The 22,646-nt window shown below is 43.0% G+C and overlaps 4 protein-coding genes across 5 annotated transcripts; 2 read left to right on the forward strand and 2 right to left on the reverse strand.

Moving 5' to 3' along the window:
• The first annotated feature begins 97 nt into the window (after positions 1-97).
• Positions 98-1,784, forward strand: LOC306840272 (membrane-associated phosphatidylinositol transfer protein 2-like). Its single transcript, XM_079369446.1, has 3 exons — positions 98-276; positions 690-810; positions 964-1,784. The coding sequence occupies exons 1-3, from the start codon at positions 147-149 to the stop codon at positions 1,376-1,378; spliced, it is 666 nt and encodes a 221-aa protein (XP_079225572.1). The 5' UTR covers positions 98-146; the 3' UTR covers positions 1,379-1,784.
• A 2,951-nt stretch (positions 1,785-4,735) lies between these two features.
• On the reverse strand, positions 4,736-6,786 carry arl6ip4 (ADP-ribosylation factor-like 6 interacting protein 4). Its single transcript, XM_079369435.1, has 4 exons — positions 6,003-6,786; positions 5,661-5,778; positions 4,981-5,050; positions 4,736-4,877 (listed from the first exon to the last, which is right to left on the reverse strand). Exons 1-4 carry the CDS (start codon positions 6,562-6,564, stop codon positions 4,821-4,823), a joined length of 807 nt encoding a protein of 268 aa, XP_079225561.1. The 5' UTR covers positions 6,565-6,786; the 3' UTR covers positions 4,736-4,820.
• Positions 6,787-9,162: 2,376 nt separating this feature from the next.
• On the reverse strand, positions 9,163-13,697 carry mthfd2 (methylenetetrahydrofolate dehydrogenase (NADP+ dependent) 2, methenyltetrahydrofolate cyclohydrolase). The gene is made up of 8 exons (XM_079361994.1): positions 13,517-13,697; positions 11,343-11,527; positions 11,091-11,213; positions 10,830-10,982; positions 10,077-10,184; positions 9,899-9,991; positions 9,418-9,543; positions 9,163-9,322 (listed from the first exon to the last, which is right to left on the reverse strand). Exons 1-8 carry the CDS (start codon positions 13,594-13,596, stop codon positions 9,174-9,176), a joined length of 1,017 nt encoding a protein of 338 aa, XP_079218120.1. The 5' UTR covers positions 13,597-13,697; the 3' UTR covers positions 9,163-9,173.
• A 1,136-nt stretch (positions 13,698-14,833) lies between these two features.
• Positions 14,834-22,244, forward strand: mob1a (MOB kinase activator 1A). Of its 2 annotated transcripts, none has more exons than XM_079341483.1 (6): positions 14,834-15,078; positions 16,717-16,883; positions 17,258-17,351; positions 18,811-18,944; positions 19,522-19,685; positions 20,159-22,244. In XM_079341483.1, the coding sequence occupies exons 1-6, from the start codon at positions 15,065-15,067 to the stop codon at positions 20,234-20,236; spliced, it is 651 nt and encodes a 216-aa protein (XP_079197609.1). In that variant the 5' UTR covers positions 14,834-15,064; the 3' UTR covers positions 20,237-22,244. The 2 variants fall into 2 exon arrangements, with proteins under 2 accessions (XP_079197609.1, XP_079197610.1); XM_079341484.1 differs by having other exon boundaries at positions 16,720-16,883.
• The last annotated feature ends 402 nt before the right edge of the window (positions 22,245-22,646 follow it).

The raw sequence follows: 22,646 nt of genomic DNA on the forward strand, positions 1-22,646 counted from the left end.
CTCTCTCTCCTCTCTCTCTCTCTCTCTCTCCTCTCTCTCTCTCTCTCTCTCTCTCTCTCTCTCTCTCCTCTCTCTCTCCTCATCACCATCACAGGCACTGGCAGGATTTAGGCTATCTGATCATCTACGTGACCGGGCGACCAGACATGCAGAAGCAGCGGGTGGTGGCGTGGCTGTCTCAGCACAACTTCCCTCACGGCATCGTGTCGTTCTGCGAGGGTTTGGTCCACGACCACGCTCAGACACAAGGCCAACTTCCTGAAGAGCCTGACCGAGGTGAGAAACACGTGCAGCTCATTACGTGAGGACGGAAACACACTGACACAACGATCAGGACACTGTACGTACGAGAAAGATGACTCGAGATTTTAAACTGGAAAAATCGAACAGAATCAATACCTGTCACGTTACCACGGCAACAAAAACCCTAAAGTAAGAGGTTTTGGGTAAATTTCTTGTTCTGAATGATCAAAGATTGAAAGCACGTTTTTGCACGCTGTCTAAAAAGTAAAAACATCTGTGAGAGAGATTTCTGTTTCTCTGTTGTTGGTTTTAAGCGTTGTATATTTCTAACACTACTAATCACTAAATAGGTCAAATTAAAATGTGCCAGTGGAACCTGATTCTGATGAAAATCATTTTTCCAGCTTTAAGTTCTAGTGTTTGTTTTTATTCCCGAGGGTTGACAGGCTCACATGAAGATTTTCGCCGGCTACGGATCAACCAAAGACATCTCAGTCTACACCGCCATCGCCTCCCCGCCTCCCAGATCTACATCGTCGGCCGACCCTCCAAGAGCTGCAGTGCCAGGTACCGTGTTCTGTAGCCCAAAACACCAGGTCCAATGTGCTGTATGTCCAAACATACTTGGCGTTTAACCCGATTCTGATGTTTAAACCGGGGTCGTGACTCGTTTATTTCAAAGAAACACATCAGTAATCTCAGCTCTGCTCCCCTTCACAGTTCATCACAGAGGGATACGCGGCCCACCTGTCGCAGCTGGAGTACAACCACCGCTCCCGACCCGCCAAGTCCAGCAGCGCGCGCATGGTGCTACGCAAGAGCAGCTTCGGCCTTGGGCGCGAACAGCGACTTCCTGAGGAAGAGGAATCACCTGCTGCGCACCATCTCCTCCCAGCCGGCGCCCAGCTCGCCGACGGGCAGCATCCACAACAGGCCGGAGCGCACGCAGAGCCAGTCGGACGGCGATCGGCTGGAGCGGCTGGAGAGCAATTCACAGCCACAGCCAGGGGGCGACGCAGCGCAGCATGAGCATCACGGCCAGCTGCTGGGGCCGCAGCAGCAGCACCAAGCTGGAGCCGGGGGTCTTCGGACCCAAATGAGTTCAGGGAGACACGACGTGAAGAAGAAAAAATGACAAATATGTGGCGTGCGCCTGAGGACGGACAAATAACCTCTTTATAAACAAACAAATCGTTCGAAGCAGCAGGAACCTGCTCTCATAGACGTCGTGAATTCTGTAGGAATCCAGACTGATTCTAGATATTTATCAGGATTGAGCACACAGGTACTTTTTATTTGGGAGATGGTTCCACTCAGACGCAGCCCACCGAGCCCGGATCAGGTCCGAGTGCGGATATCTCGCTGACTTCACTGACCTGCCGTGTCCTCTGCAAGCACAAAACAATGAGCAGAGAGATCAACTTGGGTTTAAAATCTCCTCCTTTTTATGTGACGATCAGATATTTTCACGTGTGAGCCGAGCTGAGGAGCTCGTAAAAACTGGACTGAGTGCTTCGGGCACTGAGTTGGATCTTTTTTTTTTTTTTAAATGTTTCTCCACATGACCACGTCTTACACGTCTACTGTTCACAGACAGCAGCGACTAAACCACGTGTCCCTGAATCACTCAGTCCAGTTTTACTTGGTTTTTTTTCGAGTCGTCCCCTCAGACCAAAGATTCCTCCAGATATCACACGTCACACGCAAAACGGCTGAATTTCTCTTTAACGTGGAAACTGCAACGAATCCGAACGACTCGTCCTGCTGTACGCTTAATGTGCCAAAGGAAACAGTGCAGAGAGGGATGAGCTGCACGTGAAAGAAGAAGACAGAGGAGGTCTGGGGTCTCCTGTGTGTGTAAAAACGAGTCCTTTGTGTAATTATGTATTTGAATGCCTTAAAGGGCCGTGTACATAGTTGTTCTTCTACAGTGCAGATCTGGTATCTGGTCCACTGAAGACCAGCTTCAAGTGTCTTCTGTACAGCGGGGGGGGGTGAACGCCGCCTCCTTTAGGATACACTTTATTGATAGATGATGATAATTATTGTTATTTAAGATCATTAGGTATTTTAAAAAAAAATTGATGGATTTTTGTGAATGTTTTTCGGTGTTGTTTTTTTTTCTCTCTCTCTCTTTAAAATTTCCGTTGCAGCAGCCAAAAAACTCAAAGAGGTGTTTTGCCTTGCACAGTATTGTATTTTTTATGATTTTATCTCGCAGATCACCAGAGTTGCATCAACAGAACTGCTATCTTGTGACATATATATAGTATGTTTGTTATGATCTATTTTGGAAATTTTTGGGATATAGCTTCTCTCTGGTTATCGCTCCTCCTCCTCCTCCTCCTCCTCCTCCTCCTCCTCCTCCATGCTGTAAATGAGGCGTTGAATGTGCTCGTAGATAATCCTTCTTAGGTTAAGATCTATTTGACTCTGTTCTGCTGCGTCTTTAGAGGAAGAATAATCTGCAGATTGTAAATTCTGTACAAAATGCTGTGAGCAGTAGGAACGCAGCTGACGTGTACTTGATGCTGTTTTTTGCCACTTGTTTCTGAAAAGAGGGTAACGGGTTATTTATGCATTTAAAAGACTCATCGTTTGTCCCTGGAATACGTGTGTACAGAGCTGAGTGCAATGGACCAATAGGAGCCTGAATAAAGGGGACACGTGCAATATAATTCAGCCACACCACTCGATGAAAACGGGCTGTGTGAAGGGGATTTCACAGCATCGACAATCAGTCCAATGCGCACATATTCTGCAGAGGGAAGTTCAACACCGCTCCGTTTCCTCCCGACTCACTTCTGGAGCTTCTCTCGAGATCTCAGCTCGTTTATTTCTCATCGTCAGAAAGAAGCTCGTTAGTGTCGGACAGTGTGGCCCGCCCACCCCCAGACCCCCAGAACCCCCTGGAAGTGGTTTAACATGCACTCAGCTGCAAACACTGGCATTAGAAACGTGTGTCATCGTGCAAAGAGGTCATGTGAAAACTTCCTTTTTAAAATTCTCCCTGAAGGATGAAGTTTTTTTTTTAATTCTACATTACGTCACAATGATGAGTAAATAGGCTCAGGTTTTAAATTATTTCAAATTTGCTTTTTGAAGACGTCTATCGACCCCCCTGCTCAGCGTCTCGTGACCCCCGTGGGCCCAGACCCTCATTTTTGGGAACCACTTTTTATAACCGGCTTTGATATCCCGAGATAATTTATAATAAAAACAAAAAAAAAACCCCGCATTGTTCTCCAGAGATAACGAGATAAATAAGTTAAGATCTCGAGAAAACAAATAAACTCGTCTTCACGAGGTAACAGATTCAATAATCCGACCGATGTCCACTGACATGAAGGCTTGATGAAGCTAGTGTTTTTTTTTTTTTATCCAGTGAAGTCAAGATTGAGTCCAATCCAGTCGCCTCGAGGTCTTGACCTTTGAAACTGAAACGGCTTCTTTTATCGCCGGGATACAAAGTGGATCAAATGTTCGGACGTGCTTGTAAAACTTTGTCCACCTCTTTAGTGTCCGAGTGAGGTTTGAGGATTACACTCTCTGTGCGGTCTTCTCTGCATTCGGTCCACATCGCCGACCCCCCCCCCCCCCCCCTCAGAGAAATGTAATCACATGGATGTCAGAATCCAGAGAATGTAAAGACGAAGCGAAGGTGCCTCTGAGCACACACACACACACACACACACACACACACACACACACCGCTTCTTCCAGTTTCTGACCCTCACATTACCAGAGGCCTTACATCCCCCCCCCCCCCCCTTATATCGGTCATGGAGGCGCGAGGCCTAAAACTGATCACTGTTCACGCAGACTCAGTGGAAACAGGAGACGGACTGATTTTCTTAAAGGCTCAGGTTTGTTTTTAATTTAAAGGGAAATGTGCAAATGAGAAAAGTCGATATCACAAATATTAGGCCACCCTCTCTCTCTCTCTCTCTCCCCCCCTCCAGGTGAACGCACCGCCACAACGGTGAGCTTTGAGTGGCTTTAAACTGTACATATATATAAACCACAAACATGGTAAATATTTTCATTGTACAGGGTGTGAATCTGAATCTTGTAGGTTTTGGATAACTTCATTTTATCCATTCCCTTTGTGTTTTTATGTACAGTGTATAAAGAACGTATAAAGAACAATCCGGTCAGTCTGGCTTCTTCTTTCTTAAGTAAACACAAATATGCATTTATTATCAGATTTATTAGACAGAGATTCAAAAAATAAAACAAGTCCTGAGACGTAACGTGAGAAAAAAAAAAAGGCAAACGGTTTTTAACTCACTTGGTCTTCAAATCATGAACTGAATAAACGAGCAGTGAAAAGACGGAAGTGTGAAATCGATTCAGGGACTCCTCCAGATATCTGCTGATTTTTTAGGCGGCACGTGAACTCCTCTTCACATCTCCTGTGTGATTATAAAAAAGGCTAACCCGTAGGAGATTCTAACTCTCAGCTGGTTTAAGTGAGGAGTAAAAGTCCTGCTTGTTCCTTGACTTTCACACAGTTTAATCACAGGCAACATGCTGCTCTCTTCAGCGGTCACATCCTGAATCAGGCCGATCCTCGTCTACCTGTTGATTCCCAGCTTCTTCTGGAAGGCGTTGCCGTCTCCCTTGGTGGCTTGCTGTGAGGATGAAAGAAAGAAAGAAAGTTCTCAGTTACATTAAAAAAAAACAAAACAACTTGTGTTTCTAGTCACAAAGTGAGGAGAGAAACTTCCTCTGCACCTTGTTGATGTCTTTGTGTTTTTCTCGGCTGACTATCTCCTCGATGATCTCGCCTTCTCCTCTCACCAATCTGGAAAAAAAGAAGCATTTTTTTTAAGGGTCTGTTCGGTTGACTGAACGTTAGACTTGAGACAGCATTTCCATGAGCCTCTGGCGCCCCCCGCAGGAACAGACAGGTGACGTCACTTAGACTTCATCCGGTAATATTTACAGTCCATGATCGGCACATCTCAAACACGAAGTCACACAAACAGTTTGAGGACTTGTTTGGCTCACGTTACAGTAAGAAACGAGGGAGATGTGAATTTGAGATGTACGACTTTGATATTTATAGAATATTATTTTATTGTTGAGTAACACGACCAGACATGATGGCATGAAAGTAAACATGTCCGTTTGTTTTTTGGCATCAGCTTTTCAGGAATGATAATTTTAACTTCAGGAGTCCCAGGTTGTTGTTGTTGGTTTTTTTTTTTCTTCATTTTGATTTTTGATTTATTTATTCTGAACATGTAACATAAATCAAAGGTGAACATAAAAAAAAAAACAGAAAATAAATAATAATTACAAACAGTGGAACGTATAATTCAGAAAAAATAATAAAAAATAAAATAAAATAAATAGAATTTAAAAAGTAACTAAATGTATGACTGCTTAGTGTTTCTGTGTCTCAGTCTCACCTGGTGCGCCCCGTTTCCGGGTCGACCACCCTGCGGATCACGCTCTGCCTGGCCTCGTACTCCTCTTTGGTGAGGGGCCTCTTGGTGGAGAGCCGGGCCTTCTGCTCATCTGTCATCGCTGCAGAGAGAAAATTCCCCCAATAGTCTTGATCAATTTATTTATTATCATTTATTGAATTAATATTATCATCATGTATTTATTATTATTATCATTTATTATTTTATTTATCATCCAAACTTTAAACTCTAAAAAGATAAAGAAGAATATTTGCCAGTACAAAAAACTACATTTCCTGTTTGAAGCAGAGATCGTATATTTCTCATAAAAACAAGATAACTCACCCGGTCCGAGTTCGACGGCCCCCTCTTCACTCTGCCACACCTCCAGGTAAGATGGAGGTTTACCTGCAGGAGAAGGAAGAGGAGGAGGAGGAGGAGGAGGAGGCAACAAAACCACCTCCGTTGTCTTCTTCTTCTCCTCCTCCTTCCTCTTCTTCTTCAGCAGCTTCTTCTTCTCCTTTTTCTTTTTTTGTTTCTTCAGCTTTGCTTTGTTCTTCTTCGACTTGGTCTTCTTTTTCTTCGCTTTACTTTTCTTCTTCTTTGACTTTTCATCGCCTGACGAAGAGGAGGAGGAAGAGGAGGAAGATGAAGAAGAAGAGGAGGAAGATGAAGACGAGGAGCTTCTTCTTCTACGCTTCTTTCTTTGTGTTTTCTTCACGTCTGAAGAGCCTTGATTCCTGTGTGAAATTTTATGTGCTCTGCTTCGGCTCCTGCTGCTGGACGAAGAGGAGGATGATGAAGATGAAGAAGAAGAGGAGGAGGAGGACCGTCTCCGCTTCTTCTTCTCCGATTTTTTTTTCTCTCTGCCTGCTCTGTCGCGAGATCTGTTGCGGTCCGTCTCCATGGCAACAGTACAATAAAATAACGAAGAAATAATTTTGTTTTAAGTGTTTCCAGAAGTAGAAACTAGAGCATACTGCTCGTTTACGGACATATGTACGTCTTCAATGTCCTTCCGGCAGCACAAGCGCCTGCGTTATAAAGGTTCCTGGTTCCTACTTCAGCTCGCTTCTCTTTATTTTTATTTATTTTTAAGTCGGAAATGAAGCACATTTACACCCAGACTCTCCGAATTAAAGTCCGTAATTTTTTTAAATTATTTTTTTAAAATACAAATTACCTCATTATTTTGTATCGGTGTTTTCAGTTTTGGGTTATTATTTTTTAAGAATTTACCCCTTGAATGAAACATGGATTAAATCACCCGAATTTGTCATTTTATTTATTTAATAACTAATAGAATTTGTTTTTTTTGTAAATGAAATTAGATTTTTTTAAATTTAATTCAAAGGTATATATCTTGAGTTATTGTCATAGTGCAACTTTGAACAGTTAATGAAAAAAGGGATATTGTTTGAAAGAAAAGGCAACTTACAGATTTTCCTATCATATTGCATAACGGCAGAAACCTGATCTAAAAAAAAAACCTGCCACGTCTCATCTGCAGAGAAAAAAATGCCTCAGAGTACTTGCAAACACACTTCCTCACAACTTGTAAAAATGCATATATTGGCTACATCTGTGTTCAAGAGCTACATCAGCATTGAGCAATTGACCATTAAATGTGTTTTGACAAGTTCAGACAATGTGCAGAACTTTGACATATTCCTCTTTTGCTCTCCCTCTTTAAAACAGATATGCAAAGTAATTTTAAAATGTGTTTGACAAACAAGGGTTGAAGTTCTTCCTTATGGAACGTGCGTATCGCATATTGTTGTTGCACTAATAATTGAGACTAGACAATTCCAGCAGAAATTGTGAGGGTGGTTGCCGTGTGTGCGTGAGAGTCTGTGTGTGCGTGCATGTGTGGGACAGCAGTAAGAATGGTGCCATCTAACAGCTGAGACAGAACTCTGTCCCATTGAAACGATGATGTCATCACTCTTCACTCTGAACACCTGCTGCTCACTGATTGGTTGACATTCAGCTTTGATCTGCCAGAACATTCCATCAATGTATTTGAATGGGCGTACCACTGCTCGCAAAACCTCAAATATCTTGAAAACTAAACATGGTATCACCAATCTGTTTGGACTGTGAGCGACATAACAAATAGGCGCACGTTTTGATGTATTGTATTTTCATTTAGCATTCAGACTGTGACCACAGTGGCAATTTCAAAACATGAGTGAATACTGGGAAATTCTGGACATCACTTAGAGTGAGAGCCCAATGTGTGTGTATGTGGTGCGTGACTGTCAAACAAATGTCTCTCCTGGGAGACTGGAACATTTTATGTTTTTATTTTTTGCTTTATGAGTGAGAGGACACTCAGAGCTTTCTTTTGATGTATTTTGTTTATATATGCGAGCAACAGTGACTTCAGGATGGCGATTTACAAATATGTTTCCAAAACTGAAGTTTTTGGCCGTTACACTCTAGGATTTCAAATTTTGCCATCTGCTTTGAATGGGGCAAATTTTGGCCAATTTTTTGTCACTTAAACTCGATTTGTGTCCAAACCGTGTGCCCGAGGTTTCCACAAAGTAATAGCACACATTTTGGGGCCGAGACGCTCGTTTTGATACCTTTCTTGTGTGTGTGGCGCAAACGCTGTGGGAGGAGTAGCGCGGCCCGTTTTGAGGATATAATAAGCGGAATAATAATAATATTAACAATTGTAGTAGTGTGGTTTGCCTTTCAGGCAACCACCCTAAATATGACAGAATCCTGCGATCAGGTGACGTAAACAGGGCTGCGAGTGTTAAGAATGGAGCTATACGAGTATTAATTAAAAATGAGAGAGTAATTGGTTCAATATGAAACACCTGGTGTGAGGAAAGAAGGAAAAAAAACACCCTTCAAATATATTGGTTACAGGAGGAGTTTTGGAATCAATGTACACAAGTCAGATTCTTTTCCCCCGACAGTAAAAAAGGAGACGATCATTGTGCGAACATATTGTAATATTTATTTCAAAGTTTTTACAAAGGCATTTGTGAATCTTTAAAGCTTGTATATTTATAAACAGACATGTTCCTGATGATGTCAGCCCTTATCACTCATGTAACATGATGCTTGAACCATCTGAAGGAAACACAACGGACAGACCTCACTCTGCTCTTTGAGTCAACTGTAAACCAGCTCAGAGTGAAATACTTTGACCAGTTTTCTTCATCCAGGTTTAAATATGATGTCAGTGTGGCAATAAATAAAACAATCCTTCAAGATTCGTTAATGGAAATTCATAATTCAGTTGATAAATATGCAGAACCCTGTAACATGAAGCGCCCGGCTGAGGAGTGATCGTAACAGTCTAAACATGGCAGGACTGGGAGTTTGGAAAGGACAGTGAGCCTTACAGCTGGATCGTCTTTCCAGTTCCTGTGCAATAGGAGCTCGTCTGGCATCTCCCAGCAAAAGAGAGAGAGAGAGAGAGAGAGGGGTGTTGTCGAGAAGAGGGTGGAATGTGTCACTGTTGCTCCAATTTTTTTGGGGGGTTTTTGTAGCCCATTAAGATGCCGCTGCCATGCGAATCCTCTCCGGGGGAAACAGCAGAACGTTCTTCGCTGCTTTGATAGTGTTCTTCATGAGCATTGCCACGGTCATGGGTCCCACGCCTCCCGGCACTGGAGTGATGAAGCCGGCCTTCTGCCTCACGCCTGAATATAGGACAGAAAAGAGCTGACGTTACAGACACCCGAGAAACGCAGGATGTCCCCGCTGAGTTACGACCCCGCTCACCCTGCAGCCTCACCTTCAAAGTCCACGTCTCCAACAAGTCGGCTCTTCCCGGTGACCGGATCCTGCACTCTGTTTATTCCCACGTCAATCACCGCCGCTCCCTCTTTGATCATGTCGGCCGTGATGAGGTTTGGAATCCCTGATGGTTCAGGAAAACACACAAAGTCAGAAAGTGACGATCTACTAGAGAGAGAGATTTTCACACATGCACAAAACTCCTGAAAATCTCCAAAACATTTTCGGGGACGAGCTGCAGTTGTCAACACAAACAGAATTTTTTGTAGCCTCAAATTTGTCAGAGATTTTCTTGCTAGCTAGATTTCCATATGTGGTTAGAATGAGAAGTGTGAACACAGCGGGAAATATTCAGTGAATGTTTTTGCAGCTTCTTTTGAGACCTCCACAAACCCCCCAATCTTGAATTTTTAAAAAAAAACATTTTCAGGAGTGCACGAGTGAAAACAGCTTTAATCAGTTTGCAAGAAGTGACAAACCTGCAGCCGCCACGACGATGTCAGCGATTTGAGTGTGATGGCGAAGTTGCTCCTTTGGAGTGTGACGATGTGATATGGTGACTGTGGCATCGCCTGCAAACACAGATTTCATGAAGCATGTTTCCCATATACTCTCTCTCTCCTGAACACAGAAATAAAAAAACGCTCTTTAACCCACCTCCAGGCCTCTCGTGGCGGCCGTCTGTGTGCAGCAACATGGCGATGGGCATGCCCACGTTCTTGGAACGTCCTGCGACCACGACATTCTTCCCCAGAGTAGGAATACCTGCAAGACGGGATTCAGAGCGGCATGAATATGAGACTTCTCGATACAGAAACTTTGCAAAAACTTCAGATCTGCAGTCGTGTTTTTAAGGAAGAGAAAGAGCGAGAGCAAATAGCTTCTATTGAAAATGTCACTGAGACAAGTGTGCAAGATTTTGCTTGCAATCTTTGGTGATTCAAATCAAGAAAGAAATTCTCTCATTTGATTTGTACTTTTATCACATTAAAGTTAAAATTCTTTATTGTGACTCAAAGTCGCCTCAATGTGCTTTACATAACAAGACCGCACAGGACAAGTCTCATTTCTGGTCATTAGTGTCTCTTACAAGAAAGAAAACAAGACTTGAATAGCTTAGAATAAGAATGCAATAAAAAAAAGATTTCACTTGAGAAGAGTCGTGAAATGAGACGTCTATTAAATCAGGTCAAATGAGCTGCCTTTATTGCATCTGTTTTTTGCAAATTTCCTGATAAGAAAGAATCTAAATCCTAGCAGATCAATAGATGAGAAAGAACATAAAGTTCTTCAAATCTTCTCATTTGGAGAAGGAAGCAACATGTTGTTTATCTATGTGTTTTAGTTCTGGCAGTCAGTCGTTCAGCAGCATTCCAACACGATGAGGAAGTAGGTGTTGTTTCCTGTTACCTGTCCGTTTGATGATTTCCCAGACTCCCCAGGGAGTGGCAGGAAGCATGGTGGACTGGTCCAAACACATGCGACCCACGTTCACCACATGAAAGCCGTCCACGTCCTTGGTGGGGGAGACCGCGTTGCAGATGGCGCGCTCGTCGATGTGGTCTGTCGGAAACACAAAGAAACGGCAGAACTCATGAGCACAACCTCCGTCGGCTCTCGTGCGTCTGCCGCCAACGCGTGCCGCTAAGTGTTCCAGTTTCTCTCCTGTACCTGGCAGAGGCAGCTGGACCAGCAGGCCGTCCACACGGTGGTCTGTGTTGAGCTTGTAGATCAGGTCCAACAACTCCTCCTCACTGATGTCTGAGTGTTTGAGAATCGTCTCGCTGGAGATGCCTGTGGGAGGTTAAAGCGAAAAACTTTAAAATCCCAGAAAAGAGATTGTTCTTTTGTTAAATCTCACAGAGCGTTGTGTTTGCACGCAGGGGAGAAGGCGTGCGGGCGTTTGTTTTTGCTCTCTCTTACCGACATCAGCTGCAGCTCTCGTCTTGTTCAGGACGTAGGAGTGACTGGCCGGGTTGTCTCCCACCAGCACAACACTCAGGTGGGGTCTCCTGTGGCCGGCTATGACCCAGTTCTCCACGTCGGCACGGGCCTCCTCCCGAATCTGCCGTGCCAGTTTCTTTCCTGAGATGACGACGGCCTCCTGTCTGCAGGGAAGCACGTAGAAAAAAAAAAACATGGGGTCAGGAAGAAAAGCTGCAACTGACGTGATCCGAGCTTTATCTCAGGGCACGAGGCCGTACGTCCTCAACAACAACAAAAAAAATAAAGAATTACAGAATGGAAAAATAAGGAATTCGAGCACAAAATAAATAATGAAACTGGAAGCTTGGTCTTTGGTGCAACCATTCCTGGGACATTTGAGACTTCCCGAGTCTCCGTAACACAAGAACAGCTGCAGGAGACAGAAACTACTGCCAGGTGGAAAAATCACCCGAACATGACACGTGCCTGTAGGAAAAAGCACGTTTAGGAGAAGGGACACGCCCACACCTTCAAAAGACAACGCTGAAGTTTACCATTGACACTCACGCAAACGCAACATCATGAAAATCATGTTGACAGGTTTGCTCGGGGGGGGGAAAAAATCACCTGGTGATAATGACACCAAAAGGATCTTTAAGATTTTAAATTCTGCCACACAGACAAATATTTAGAGTCCAAATACGAGCTTACATAACCCTTCAGCAGAACAGGACTTTTGATACCAGACACCTGAGAACTATCTCAGCCACTCGGCCTGGACAAGCACCAACTCCAGCCTCTAATTTTAGACGCCTTTCCTCTCCAGCTGACCGAGCCACATGCTCCACTTGTGCTGTAGAGCTACAGTACGCTTACAGTCCCAAATCAGCCACAGGTGAGCAGCTTTCACATGTACAGACAGAGGCGGCGTCTCACGGGTTAAACTGAGAAAACATTCCTTAGTGGGCGGACCTGTGAGGCTTCGTATACATTGCCAGAGACGCTCGTGTGTTATGTAACAACAAACTGGGAGCCGTCTGTAATAACTGAGGAGTAATGAGCCGTGTTAAGTGATGTAACAAGCCTTTTTATTCTGTCCAAACTGAGTCAACCTCACAGGGAAAGGATCACATCTTGGTCAAAAGTGGGGTAACACCAAAGGAACACTCTGCTGGATGTGAAAGACTGAGACTAAATGCATGTCCACGTAGATGTGCACGTGTTGTGTAAAGCACTGAGTTCTTCCCTCTCTCCCTCCATGAAGAAGGCCGTCTATATTGGGTCTGGGATCATGTGCACGAGTCACACGAGGTTTGGGTCTTCATGACATGTGTGCAACATTAGCTCATTTGTATTCAAGTCATGCTGCCGTCAGCTCGCTTCCAATAAAAATACCTGCACGGGACAGGGTTTGCAAGCTGGTCAAAAAATGTCTGATTCTTCAGCGTCATGTCAGTTTAATGCTTGATAGCATATTATAAAAAGTACATTGAACACACATTACATTTAAAAGACAGGTGTGCAGACGAAAAACATGCAAATAAACTTCTACACAGTGAGCACAAGTTTTTTTTACAAAGTATTTACATTATTAAAATAAGAAGTTACCAAATATAGGTAAACTATGGCGGATCCTTGAGAAACAGGAGTGCTCAGGACTTTTTTTAATTTGTGTTACCAAGGTATCAAAACAAAGGCGTATCACATCGAAGTTTTTAAAAACTTTAACAGGGTCTTTTAAATGTTCAAATCAGTATGAAAGTATCTCCTCTGGGTTCAGATTTAACAAAAAGGAGCTGATTGCATATGCACGTCTCTTCCTGGAGAGAGGATTAACATCTCTTTGACTCCCAGCTGAAACCTGGCTCCAGAAGCCACAGGGCTGCAAGCACCAAGACCGATTTCATCAGCCACTCTCCTGCTGCTATTTTACCGGCATACCGCTAGGGGGCGCACCGATCTGCGAGCAACTGCGGACATTTACTTCAATAAATCAAACAAACCCTCATGATACTCTGCACAACCTCCTCCATTTACGCATGATTTTGTGGTCGAGGAGAAGATGAATTAATACAGGATAAAAAACGTACCTGAAGGTAAAGAGTCGGGGGGGTTTTTGGATGTTAAGTGGTGTTAAATGTGGCAGAGGATCGAGTCGTGGGCGCACTCACCTTGACGCGGACGTGTGCAGTTTGCAGACGGTGTGCTGGGAGTGTTGGCACAGTTTCCTGAGAGTCCTGACGGCTGCCATCCTGAGCGGCTTGAGAGAGAGAGAGAGAGAGAGAGGAAGAGGAAGAGGAGACGGCACCGATGACCACAGCTCTACCGCCCGCGCGCGCTCACACAGAGAGAGAGAAGAGGAAAAGGGGAAGCGACGCTTTTAAGCCCTCGGCCTTTACGCACCGTGCTGACGTCACTGTCATTATCTGTTCCTGCCACACCCCTTAACCACACAGATAATGTGCTGTACGTTTCCAGTGAAAGAGCCCCCCCACCCACCCACTCTAACTAACAACCAATGGATCAATTCAAATCTACCTGTACAGAACAATATGTGAAATTAAAAGCTAAATCAATCAGATCATGTCAAATATTAGAAATGATGTTGTTATTAATTTAATGTATATATATATATTTTTTCCAATATTTGTGATGCTAATCATCATGTATGGAGATTCAAGTCCCTTCCTGTATGTTATTTAAAACTCCCTCCCTGATTTCTGACTCTATCCACTGTCCTGTCTAAATAAGAGCAGAAGCCCAAAAATAAATGTTTTTTAAAGAAGTAAAGTATTGTGCCTTTAGAAGTTGGCTCTGTAGGGCCAGTTTCTTAAGAAAAAAAAGAAGGTGGTGGAGGGGGGTGGGGGCAAATTTCCAGGAAAAACAAAAAACAGACCTTGACAAACCTTGAGGATTTCTGTTTTTTTTTTCTTTCTAGGAAACTTACAGATACTACGTCCTTCTCCTTTTTTTTATCTCCCTACAGAGCTGGTTTAGTTCAAATAATCAATGAGTCTTTGCTGGCAACTCATTACAAATGTTATCTCCAGACAAGTTATAACAAGAACAGACTGAACTCTGTGTCTCACTAGTTACAAAGACCAAACATTAATCCATCATAAGGCCAAAACTTACCACACACTGAAACCTGTGACTATCCCTTTGGAAACAGAAGTTGCCCATCCCTGTAATTTATTTTCAATTGTAAGAGTTTCATTTTTGTCTATTACAGACATACATTTTGAGTATGTTTTCTGGTTAGCTATTCTTATATTTGCTTGGACTACTTTCATAAATGTTGTGTTACATGTTAGGAGAGCCACTCGACAAGCTCCTCTGGGTTTAATTGGCTTCTCCAGCACATTTCATTTAAAAGACATTTCCTTTTTTGTCATAACTAATTTTATTTTCTGTTCGTTTTTAAAAAAATCTATTTTGTTTGTTTGTTTTAAGTACACGAAATAAAAAAAAAAAAAGTAATATCTACATACAGCCAACAGGGGGCGACAATCTGCCTGTCGTGCTTCTCCGGACGGCCGATAGAGGAAGAGCCTCAGTGGGTGCAGCAGCAGTTCATGTTAGCCTGAACAGTTAGCAGCAGCAGCAGCAGACATCGCTGACACAAGTGGACCCTTTTATTTCATTCAGAACATATTTTAATTGAAGAAAGCCGGCTAAAAGAGTTGAGATCGAGGCTCTCCGACGACCGCTTCGCCACGATGAGCTTCCTGTTGTGAGTAAAGTCAGCCGTTAGAGACGTTAGCCGTTACCAAGTTTCTTGAAGGGAAGTAACTGATGTTAAAATATATATAAGAAATGAGTCCGCTTACACGCTGTGTTTGTGTTTTAACTAAACCCTGTCTGTAATGTGGGACTATCCTCCATCACCGTGACTTTATTTTACGAGCTGCGTATGTTTACAGTTCTGGAATATTCGACAACTTTTAACCGGTTTATCAGAAGTTATGAGTGACGACGGACGCTAGCTTTGTTAGCAAAATAGCTCCTGTCCAGGGGCGAGTCAAGAGTCTGTCGGGGCCCTGGGCGAAATTAATTAGACCCCCCCCCCTTAAACCTCAATTATCTTATTCGTGCTGGCAACGCTCTTCCTCTTTCTTTTTTTTCACTCCCTGACAGATAATTTTCCTTCAGTGACTTTCGTTGATGAACTTTGATTTTTACTGGAATAATCCATGAAATGAGAGTGAGTCTGTCAGATGAGGCCTTATTCAGGAGGTCTCCTACTGTCATCGCTAAATGAGCACCTTTTGAGCGACAGCTGTGGTTTCCAGTTTTTTTTTTTTAGCCTTCGAAAATATCTTAAGGCCCCAGACGGTAAAGAGACGGTGGCGTTGTCGTCTGTCTTGACTAAAAAGTTGCACTAGAACAAACCGCGAAGACTACAGCCGACGGGCAACTGCCACCTACGTTCTGTGCACAGCCGTGAGGCGGTGATGGTAGTCCATTGTCGTGATACAAGAGAAACATTTTCACACCGCTGTCGTGTCATAGATAGCCTCCTGGTCGAGAATCATGTCGGATTAAAAGTTGAGAACGACACTGGCGTTGTCAGCCCTTTAAAACGTAGAAATAGAAAAGAAGAGGCGGAGGTGACGAATAAAGAGAAACTGCACTAATGGGCGAACTCATTGATACTGTAGCGGCAATTTTCAAGGGGCTTTCCTGAACTTGTGTTGAGACCTGGATATAACTGAAACCTCCGAACAAACAGCCAATGAAAGAGACTACTCTCACCGAACGCCAACGTCGATTTTTACATGTCGAAATGGACTAAAAAAAAAGGATGATGGGTAACGACGAACAACGCAAAACTAGGACGACAACCGTTCACCGACGGTCCAACGATGTCCTCGGTGCGTCAGGACCTTTCCTGGTCTGCGGCACCAAGCAGCGCCTCCGTTCATGTCATTTATTAGTTAATATTTATTCAGATCAAACTGTCATGTTAACGTCCCAATCCTTTGAAACTTAAACTGAGCTGTGGAGTTAACTACGGGATGTTTGACACTGTCACATTGTGTTTCTGTTGCATTAAAGTTTGTTCTAAATTTGCTATTTTTATATTGTTTATAGAAAGCGTGGATCTCCTTTTGTACCTTTACTCAGTAACAGAGGTCCCAAATTAAACTTGTTATATTAGATTTTATACTTCATTTAAAAACTACTCCAAAAAAAAGTACACGTACACAAAAAAGCAAACCAATAGCCGTCACGTGAAGTGACGTAATTTTGTCACTTTCATTGGGAAGGATTCACGTGAAGGGGCGTCTTCTTCTTTTTTTTAAAAATGTCACCTATACATGCAAACGTGCAGGCTGAGCTGCTTAGCTCTGCGTTTGTTTCTTCGTAGCAGCAACCGATCAAATAAGACTTTCAAGCCGAAGAAGAACATCCCGGAGGGCTCGCACCAGTATGAGCTGCTGAAGCACGCCGAGGCCACGCTGGGCAGCGGGAACCTGAGGCAGGCCGTCATGCTGCCGGAGGGAGAGGATCTCAACGAGTGGATCGCCGTCAACAGTAATAAAACCTTATCGCTCTTTTGCACATTACATTTCTCATCATAAATAATTAGTGTTCCAGGGTTTCACATTCACTTCAGCAGGTGGTCAAACAGAGACGTCGGGTCAAACAAAGGCACATCAAACTGGAGAGTGTGGTCCTGGATTAAGATGATTTATAAGCAGTAAAAGAGTTATGATTAGATCCATTGTGTAAATAATCAGAGACCTGGTGTAGTAGTTAGTCAGTTTAAAACGTGCACATCATAAACTCGTCCATGTTCTGAAAAAACAAAAACAAAAGATCAGATGTATGTGTATCAAAGTTTCACTGTTGAGTTTATTTTGGTCACGAGAGTGAGAACAGAAACTAAAGTTCACCTTTTGTTGCAGCGGTGGATTTTTTCAACCAGATCAACATGCTGTACGGCACAATCACCGAGTTCTGCACTGAGACCAGCTGCTCTGTGATGTCTGCAGGACCGAGGTAACAGCAACACGCCGCTTCTTCAGCTTTGATTTGAGAATGAAACCTCTTACAGGCAGGTTTAAAAAAAAAAAAAAAAAAAAAAACCTTGAGATTGTGTCCCAGCAAAGCGGAAACTTCTGGTGTTGAAAAATTAAGCCAATGTTGGAAATGCAAATTCCTGAGTGTCCGCTTGAGTCTGGCTCCAGGAGCCCTGGAAGTCACATACACACCACAGCCTAAAAAAAACATCCTGGTTCAGAAAATGAAAAAGGTCTGATGAGTTATTGTCATCACTGGCTCACACGCTTTGATCTTATGTTACACGTTGTGACGCTGTCGTAAGGTTGACTTAAAGTTCGGTTGATACTCATAAATATTTACAAACTTTACGGTCCCAGCTGAGAAATCCTCGACACAAACTCTAAAATGATCAGCAGCTGAGTTGCATGCGGCCCTAACATGTCACTCACATGAACAGTTCTGGGGGTTTTTTTCGGGTCTGTGGCGTCGTGAATGACCTCATCGTCACACGGCCATCGTTTGGGTTCAACACCTGCTCTTTGGGGCGCAGGTGGCCTAGCGGTTAGTTTGTGCTGAAACTTTGCAGAGCTTGGATAGTGTGATGAAGAAGAGGGTCCAACAGAGCAACAACAGAGCATAAGAAAGATGTAAAGCTCCAGTGTCAGTAATAATGGTAAACGTATGTGTGGTATCTGCACGAACAACAAGCTCAGTTAATTATCAGTGTTTGAGGCCGAGCAGCTCATAGATAGAAATCTGTTTCAGGAAATGACACGGCTCCAGCTGCTCCAATCACAGTCAGGACATGACAATAAAACATTCAAACACATAATAACCTGAAATTTACAAATCAGACATCTAAGAAATGTGATCAACATTTCCAGAATAAAAAACAAAACATGAATAACTAAATAGTATGAAATGTTGTGTTTGAGTGTGCACAGCTGTCCTGTTGTTGAGACATCTGCTCTAGATTCTGCTTATGTGTCATGTGAACAGACGAAGCCAAACATGGAGTCATGTTTCTGAGCGTTCGAGACGTTCACAGTTACTGAAATACATCAGCAGATGGTCACATGAGCTGAACAGGAATTCAACTTAACATGTGGTCGTGGTAGACGCGTCTTAGTTTGACTCGAGGTCCGGCACTTCCTCTATCTTTCTCCTGCCAAGACTGCGTGTGTGCTCGCTCTGTAATCAGGAGGAAGAAACCCCGAGCTCACTTCCTGTTGACATAGCTGAGTTCACGAATATGAGCCGAGATGCTTTTGCATTTCCCCCCTCGTGATCTTTTTTTAGCTCATCGCTCACTAAACAATGTTTTCCGTCGTCTCCCTGACTGAAGTCACACTGAGATCATTTTGTGTGAAGAGCTTTGTGTGATCTTTTCTCGTGTCTCATAAATCAAGTCCAGGACATGAAGCCACCACACTAATGTTTTGTTCTTCTTTCATAGATATGAGTATCACTGGGCTGATGGGACCAATATTAAGAAGCCTATCAAATGCTCTGCGCCCAAATACATCGACTACCTGATGACCTGGGTGCAGGACCAGCTGGACGACGAGACACTTTTTCCCTCCAAGATCGGTGAGATTTAATTTAAAACGTATTTGTGGCTTTAGCAGTTTAGCTATCTATTAACCATCAAGCTTTAATGAGGATTTTGGAGGTGGTTTTTACTTTCATTTTCTTACATCATTTCCAAAAAATTAATTCTTTGTCACCTCTTTAAAATTGTTTGAATTTTAGACTGCAGTACACATTTTAACCACTAGGAGCCAGAGTTACATATTGCTGCTTTGAAGTACCAGAACACTGGCACGCTGTCGTTTCCCAAAAGCCTGCGAGACAGTGTGGAGTGTGCACACAGAGGGCAGCTTGTTCAAATGAGCAGCAAGGAGGGGAAAACATTATGATGTCAAAAGACAGTCATCTGACTCCAGCCCAGATGATCATGTGTCTCACGTGCTCATGAGCAGAGAGACTTTATTTTTATTTGATTTCGTCTCCTGCTCAAATTTGATTTGTCCAATCAGATGAATCAACATTATCCTGTATCCTTAAGTTTCTCTGAGTGTCAGCTGACGACCTGAGCGGAGGTTAAAAACATTTGTACGGATCTCTCTTGGCGTCAGCGTTTTCTTTCCCTTTTTTCATTTCACAGGAGTTCCCTTTCCGAAGAACTTCATGTCCGTGGCCAAAACCATCCTGAAGCGTCTGTTCAGAGTTTACGCTCACATCTACCACCAACATTTTGACTCTGTGATGCAGCTGCAGGAGGAGGCCCACCTCAACACCTCCTTCAAGCACTTCATTTTCTTTGTTCAGGTGAGATTGTCCTGCGTCACCGAAGGGTTAAACCGAAGTCGTATAGCAGCAGTTACCGATGTGTTTAACTCTCAGGAGTGACCTGGATAACTTTTCTTCGGTTTGCATTGTTCCGTTTATTGTGCAGCACCGTGTGCGTAGACTTCAACGTCCGTCAGTTTCCTGACCTTACATGTGTAGGACACAGTCAGAAACCATTATTAACTCTTCCAGGGTCAAACAACATCCTGTCATGTTGACAAATGACACACTCTTATAACATTTACCGAAGCAACCAGACAGTGACACCTAGTGAGGAACCACGGCTCGACCTAAAAACAGGAACTTAACTCGTACAACCACTGCACTGTGCGATTTGGCTCCAGATGAGACAACAACAGGCTGAATGTGAAAAGAAGCCTGACGGAGGAGAGGTGAAACTTTAGAATGAATACAAAGTTTATTCTTTTTTTTTTTTTTTTTTTTCTTTCTAGGAGTTCAACCTCATCGACAGGCGAGAGCTCGCTCCCCTGCAGGACTTGATCGAGAAGCTTGGATCCAAGGACAGATAGACGTCTCCTTTCACGTCTCCTTTTCTTTTCCTTTCTTTTTAACCCTTTCTGTTTCTCCTCTCTCTCTCTCTCTATCTCTCTCTCTCTCTCTCTCTCTCTCTCTCTCTCTCTCTCTCTCTGTGCGACCTCTGCTACCTCTCTGACTTCTGGGCTCAACTCTTCCAATCTGTGCCTTCTTCTACCTTTCATTTCCACCACGTCTGTACTTTTCTTTTATTCCTTCTGGTGACTTTTATGCTGTGTTTGAGCCACCCTCCCCCCTCGTTGTTGTCACTCATATATATAATGATGTAGCGTAGTGAGAGTATTTTTTCACAGTACTGTGGTTAATGACTCTGTAAGAGCCACCGACTGAGTTTTATATATCGGACCAAGGACTTTTTGAAGTTTCAGGTGAAACCAGCTTTTATCCCACCAGAAGTCGACATGTTGATGACTTTGACTGAACATTGAGCTGTTGTTATTACAGTGACTGACCAAATATCCCCATCTTAGCTGTTTGTTTTTTAATCATCTGCCATCAGAGAGAGACAAGAAGGTGGCCTGAATGAATTAAGCCTTGGTTGGATTTTTGCAGCTGGAACAAAAACAAACGGGGATGATGGTGAAGAGAGCCACACATAATATAAACCACACGCCTCCTATTGACGAACTCTTTGACACTGTGGCAAAGATTGGTATTTATAGACGATCATGAGATGCATTTGCTTATTTTCCAAAACACACCACCAGCGAGTGCATCATAGGTATTTTTTATTTGGTCATGTCATATTGTGTTTTGCACATTTTTTGGGCTATTTTCCTAATTAAAATTGTAAAGAGAAAGTCAGGGTGCTGACGGGGAAAGTTTAAGACAGTTTTTTTTTATTATTATTAGTAGTGATTTAAAATGTAATTGACATGTTCAGTTGAGTTCGGCCCTGTGTCCAGCTCGCATTTTCCTCTTAGCACCAGCGTCTCTTTTTCAGTTCTCGGTCTTCAGCAGAGAGTGGACGCCAGGAGAAATAGCACAGCGCACAAATCTTTTCTCCGTGCGCCCAAGCATCACCAACGCGTTTTTTTTTTCTCAAGATATAAAATATCACACATTTTTGTCTCCTACAGATCGCGTCTTGTACCCACATCCTCATTTTGCTCGGTGCCTGATCAGGAAATAAACGATCTCAAATATAAAACGTGCAGTAAAAAAGTAACGGGGCAGGTTCCAGGTCATACAGCGGCCGTTGTCATAGAGACAGACGTACGTGAAGCGCTTTTCTTGTCGGCACACAAACACTTCACGCAAGTGCTCCCAAATGCACAGCAGCTGGAAAAACCCCCCCCCCCCCCAGGTGGACACGGGGCCTTCGTCATGCAGAAGAAGTCTGATGTGACTCCTGCTTCATTTCTGTGGTGCAGATTATTACTGAACCACTTATTTGACCCTTCAATGCTGGTACTTTGTTTTTACTGAATATTTCCCCCCTTTGGTCAGAAAATAGAGTATTGACTTTTGCATCTGTGCTCGATCAGTGACCTGTAGTTTCCCCACAGGTGTCTCTCCTCTTCTTGGTGCATGTATCAGGGTCTTTGCCTGTGCTTCACTCTGGCTACAACAGCAGGGCTGTTTACTTCCATCCTTTCTCGCGCTCGTTATTATGATGAATGTTTTATTCGCCGTCTTGGAGCAAGGGAACGGTTTATAACTTGCTGGACCTCGATTCATATCGGACAACCCAGAACAAACGTTAGATACCTTAGTGCATCACCAGGAACCGATCAGTTATTTTGGCTTCAGTAAGTCGAGTTAATCCACTTTTAGTCCCACACTTAGCTTTAAAAAAATCAATGCTAGAAACAATTAAGTTCACACTCTATAGGGATAACAGTATATTTTGTAAGGCTGAGTTATTTTAGAGTTTTATTTGAATATATAACGAGTCCTTTATTTCATTCTAGAAACATATTTTTATAATGTATTGGTTTTTTTTCACACATTTCATAATAAACTGTAAAAAAAAGAAAAAAAGAAACATTGACTTTTCCTTTTTCGAATGAGGACAAATGAATAAAATGTTTTATATAATAACAATAAAGTTCTGATCATTAGGTGGGAAGATGTAGTCAGGGTGTAGCGTCTGCTTGCAAACATTTGCTGTAAATATTACAAGTGTTTTATCTGAACAAATCAAGTGTGCCTTAAATAACATGAAACGGTCTGATCTGACAGTATTGGTTGATCAAATAGTCAATAAAAAACGAAAAGGACAATCCTGTGTGTATCATTGTTTGTCGTGTATTGAATGTCTTGAAGACTGCAGACTCTGTTTGAATAAAAAACCATTAAGAAGATTCTGTGCATTATTGAGATCACATATGATCGAATTGGACTCAAGTGGTCGCACACGGGACGTTTTCACAAGGCACGGCG

The sequence above is a fragment of the Symphodus melops genome (assembly GCF_947650265.1).
Source record: "Symphodus melops genome assembly, chromosome: 1".
NCBI lineage: Eukaryota > Metazoa > Chordata > Actinopteri > Labriformes > Labridae > Symphodus > Symphodus melops.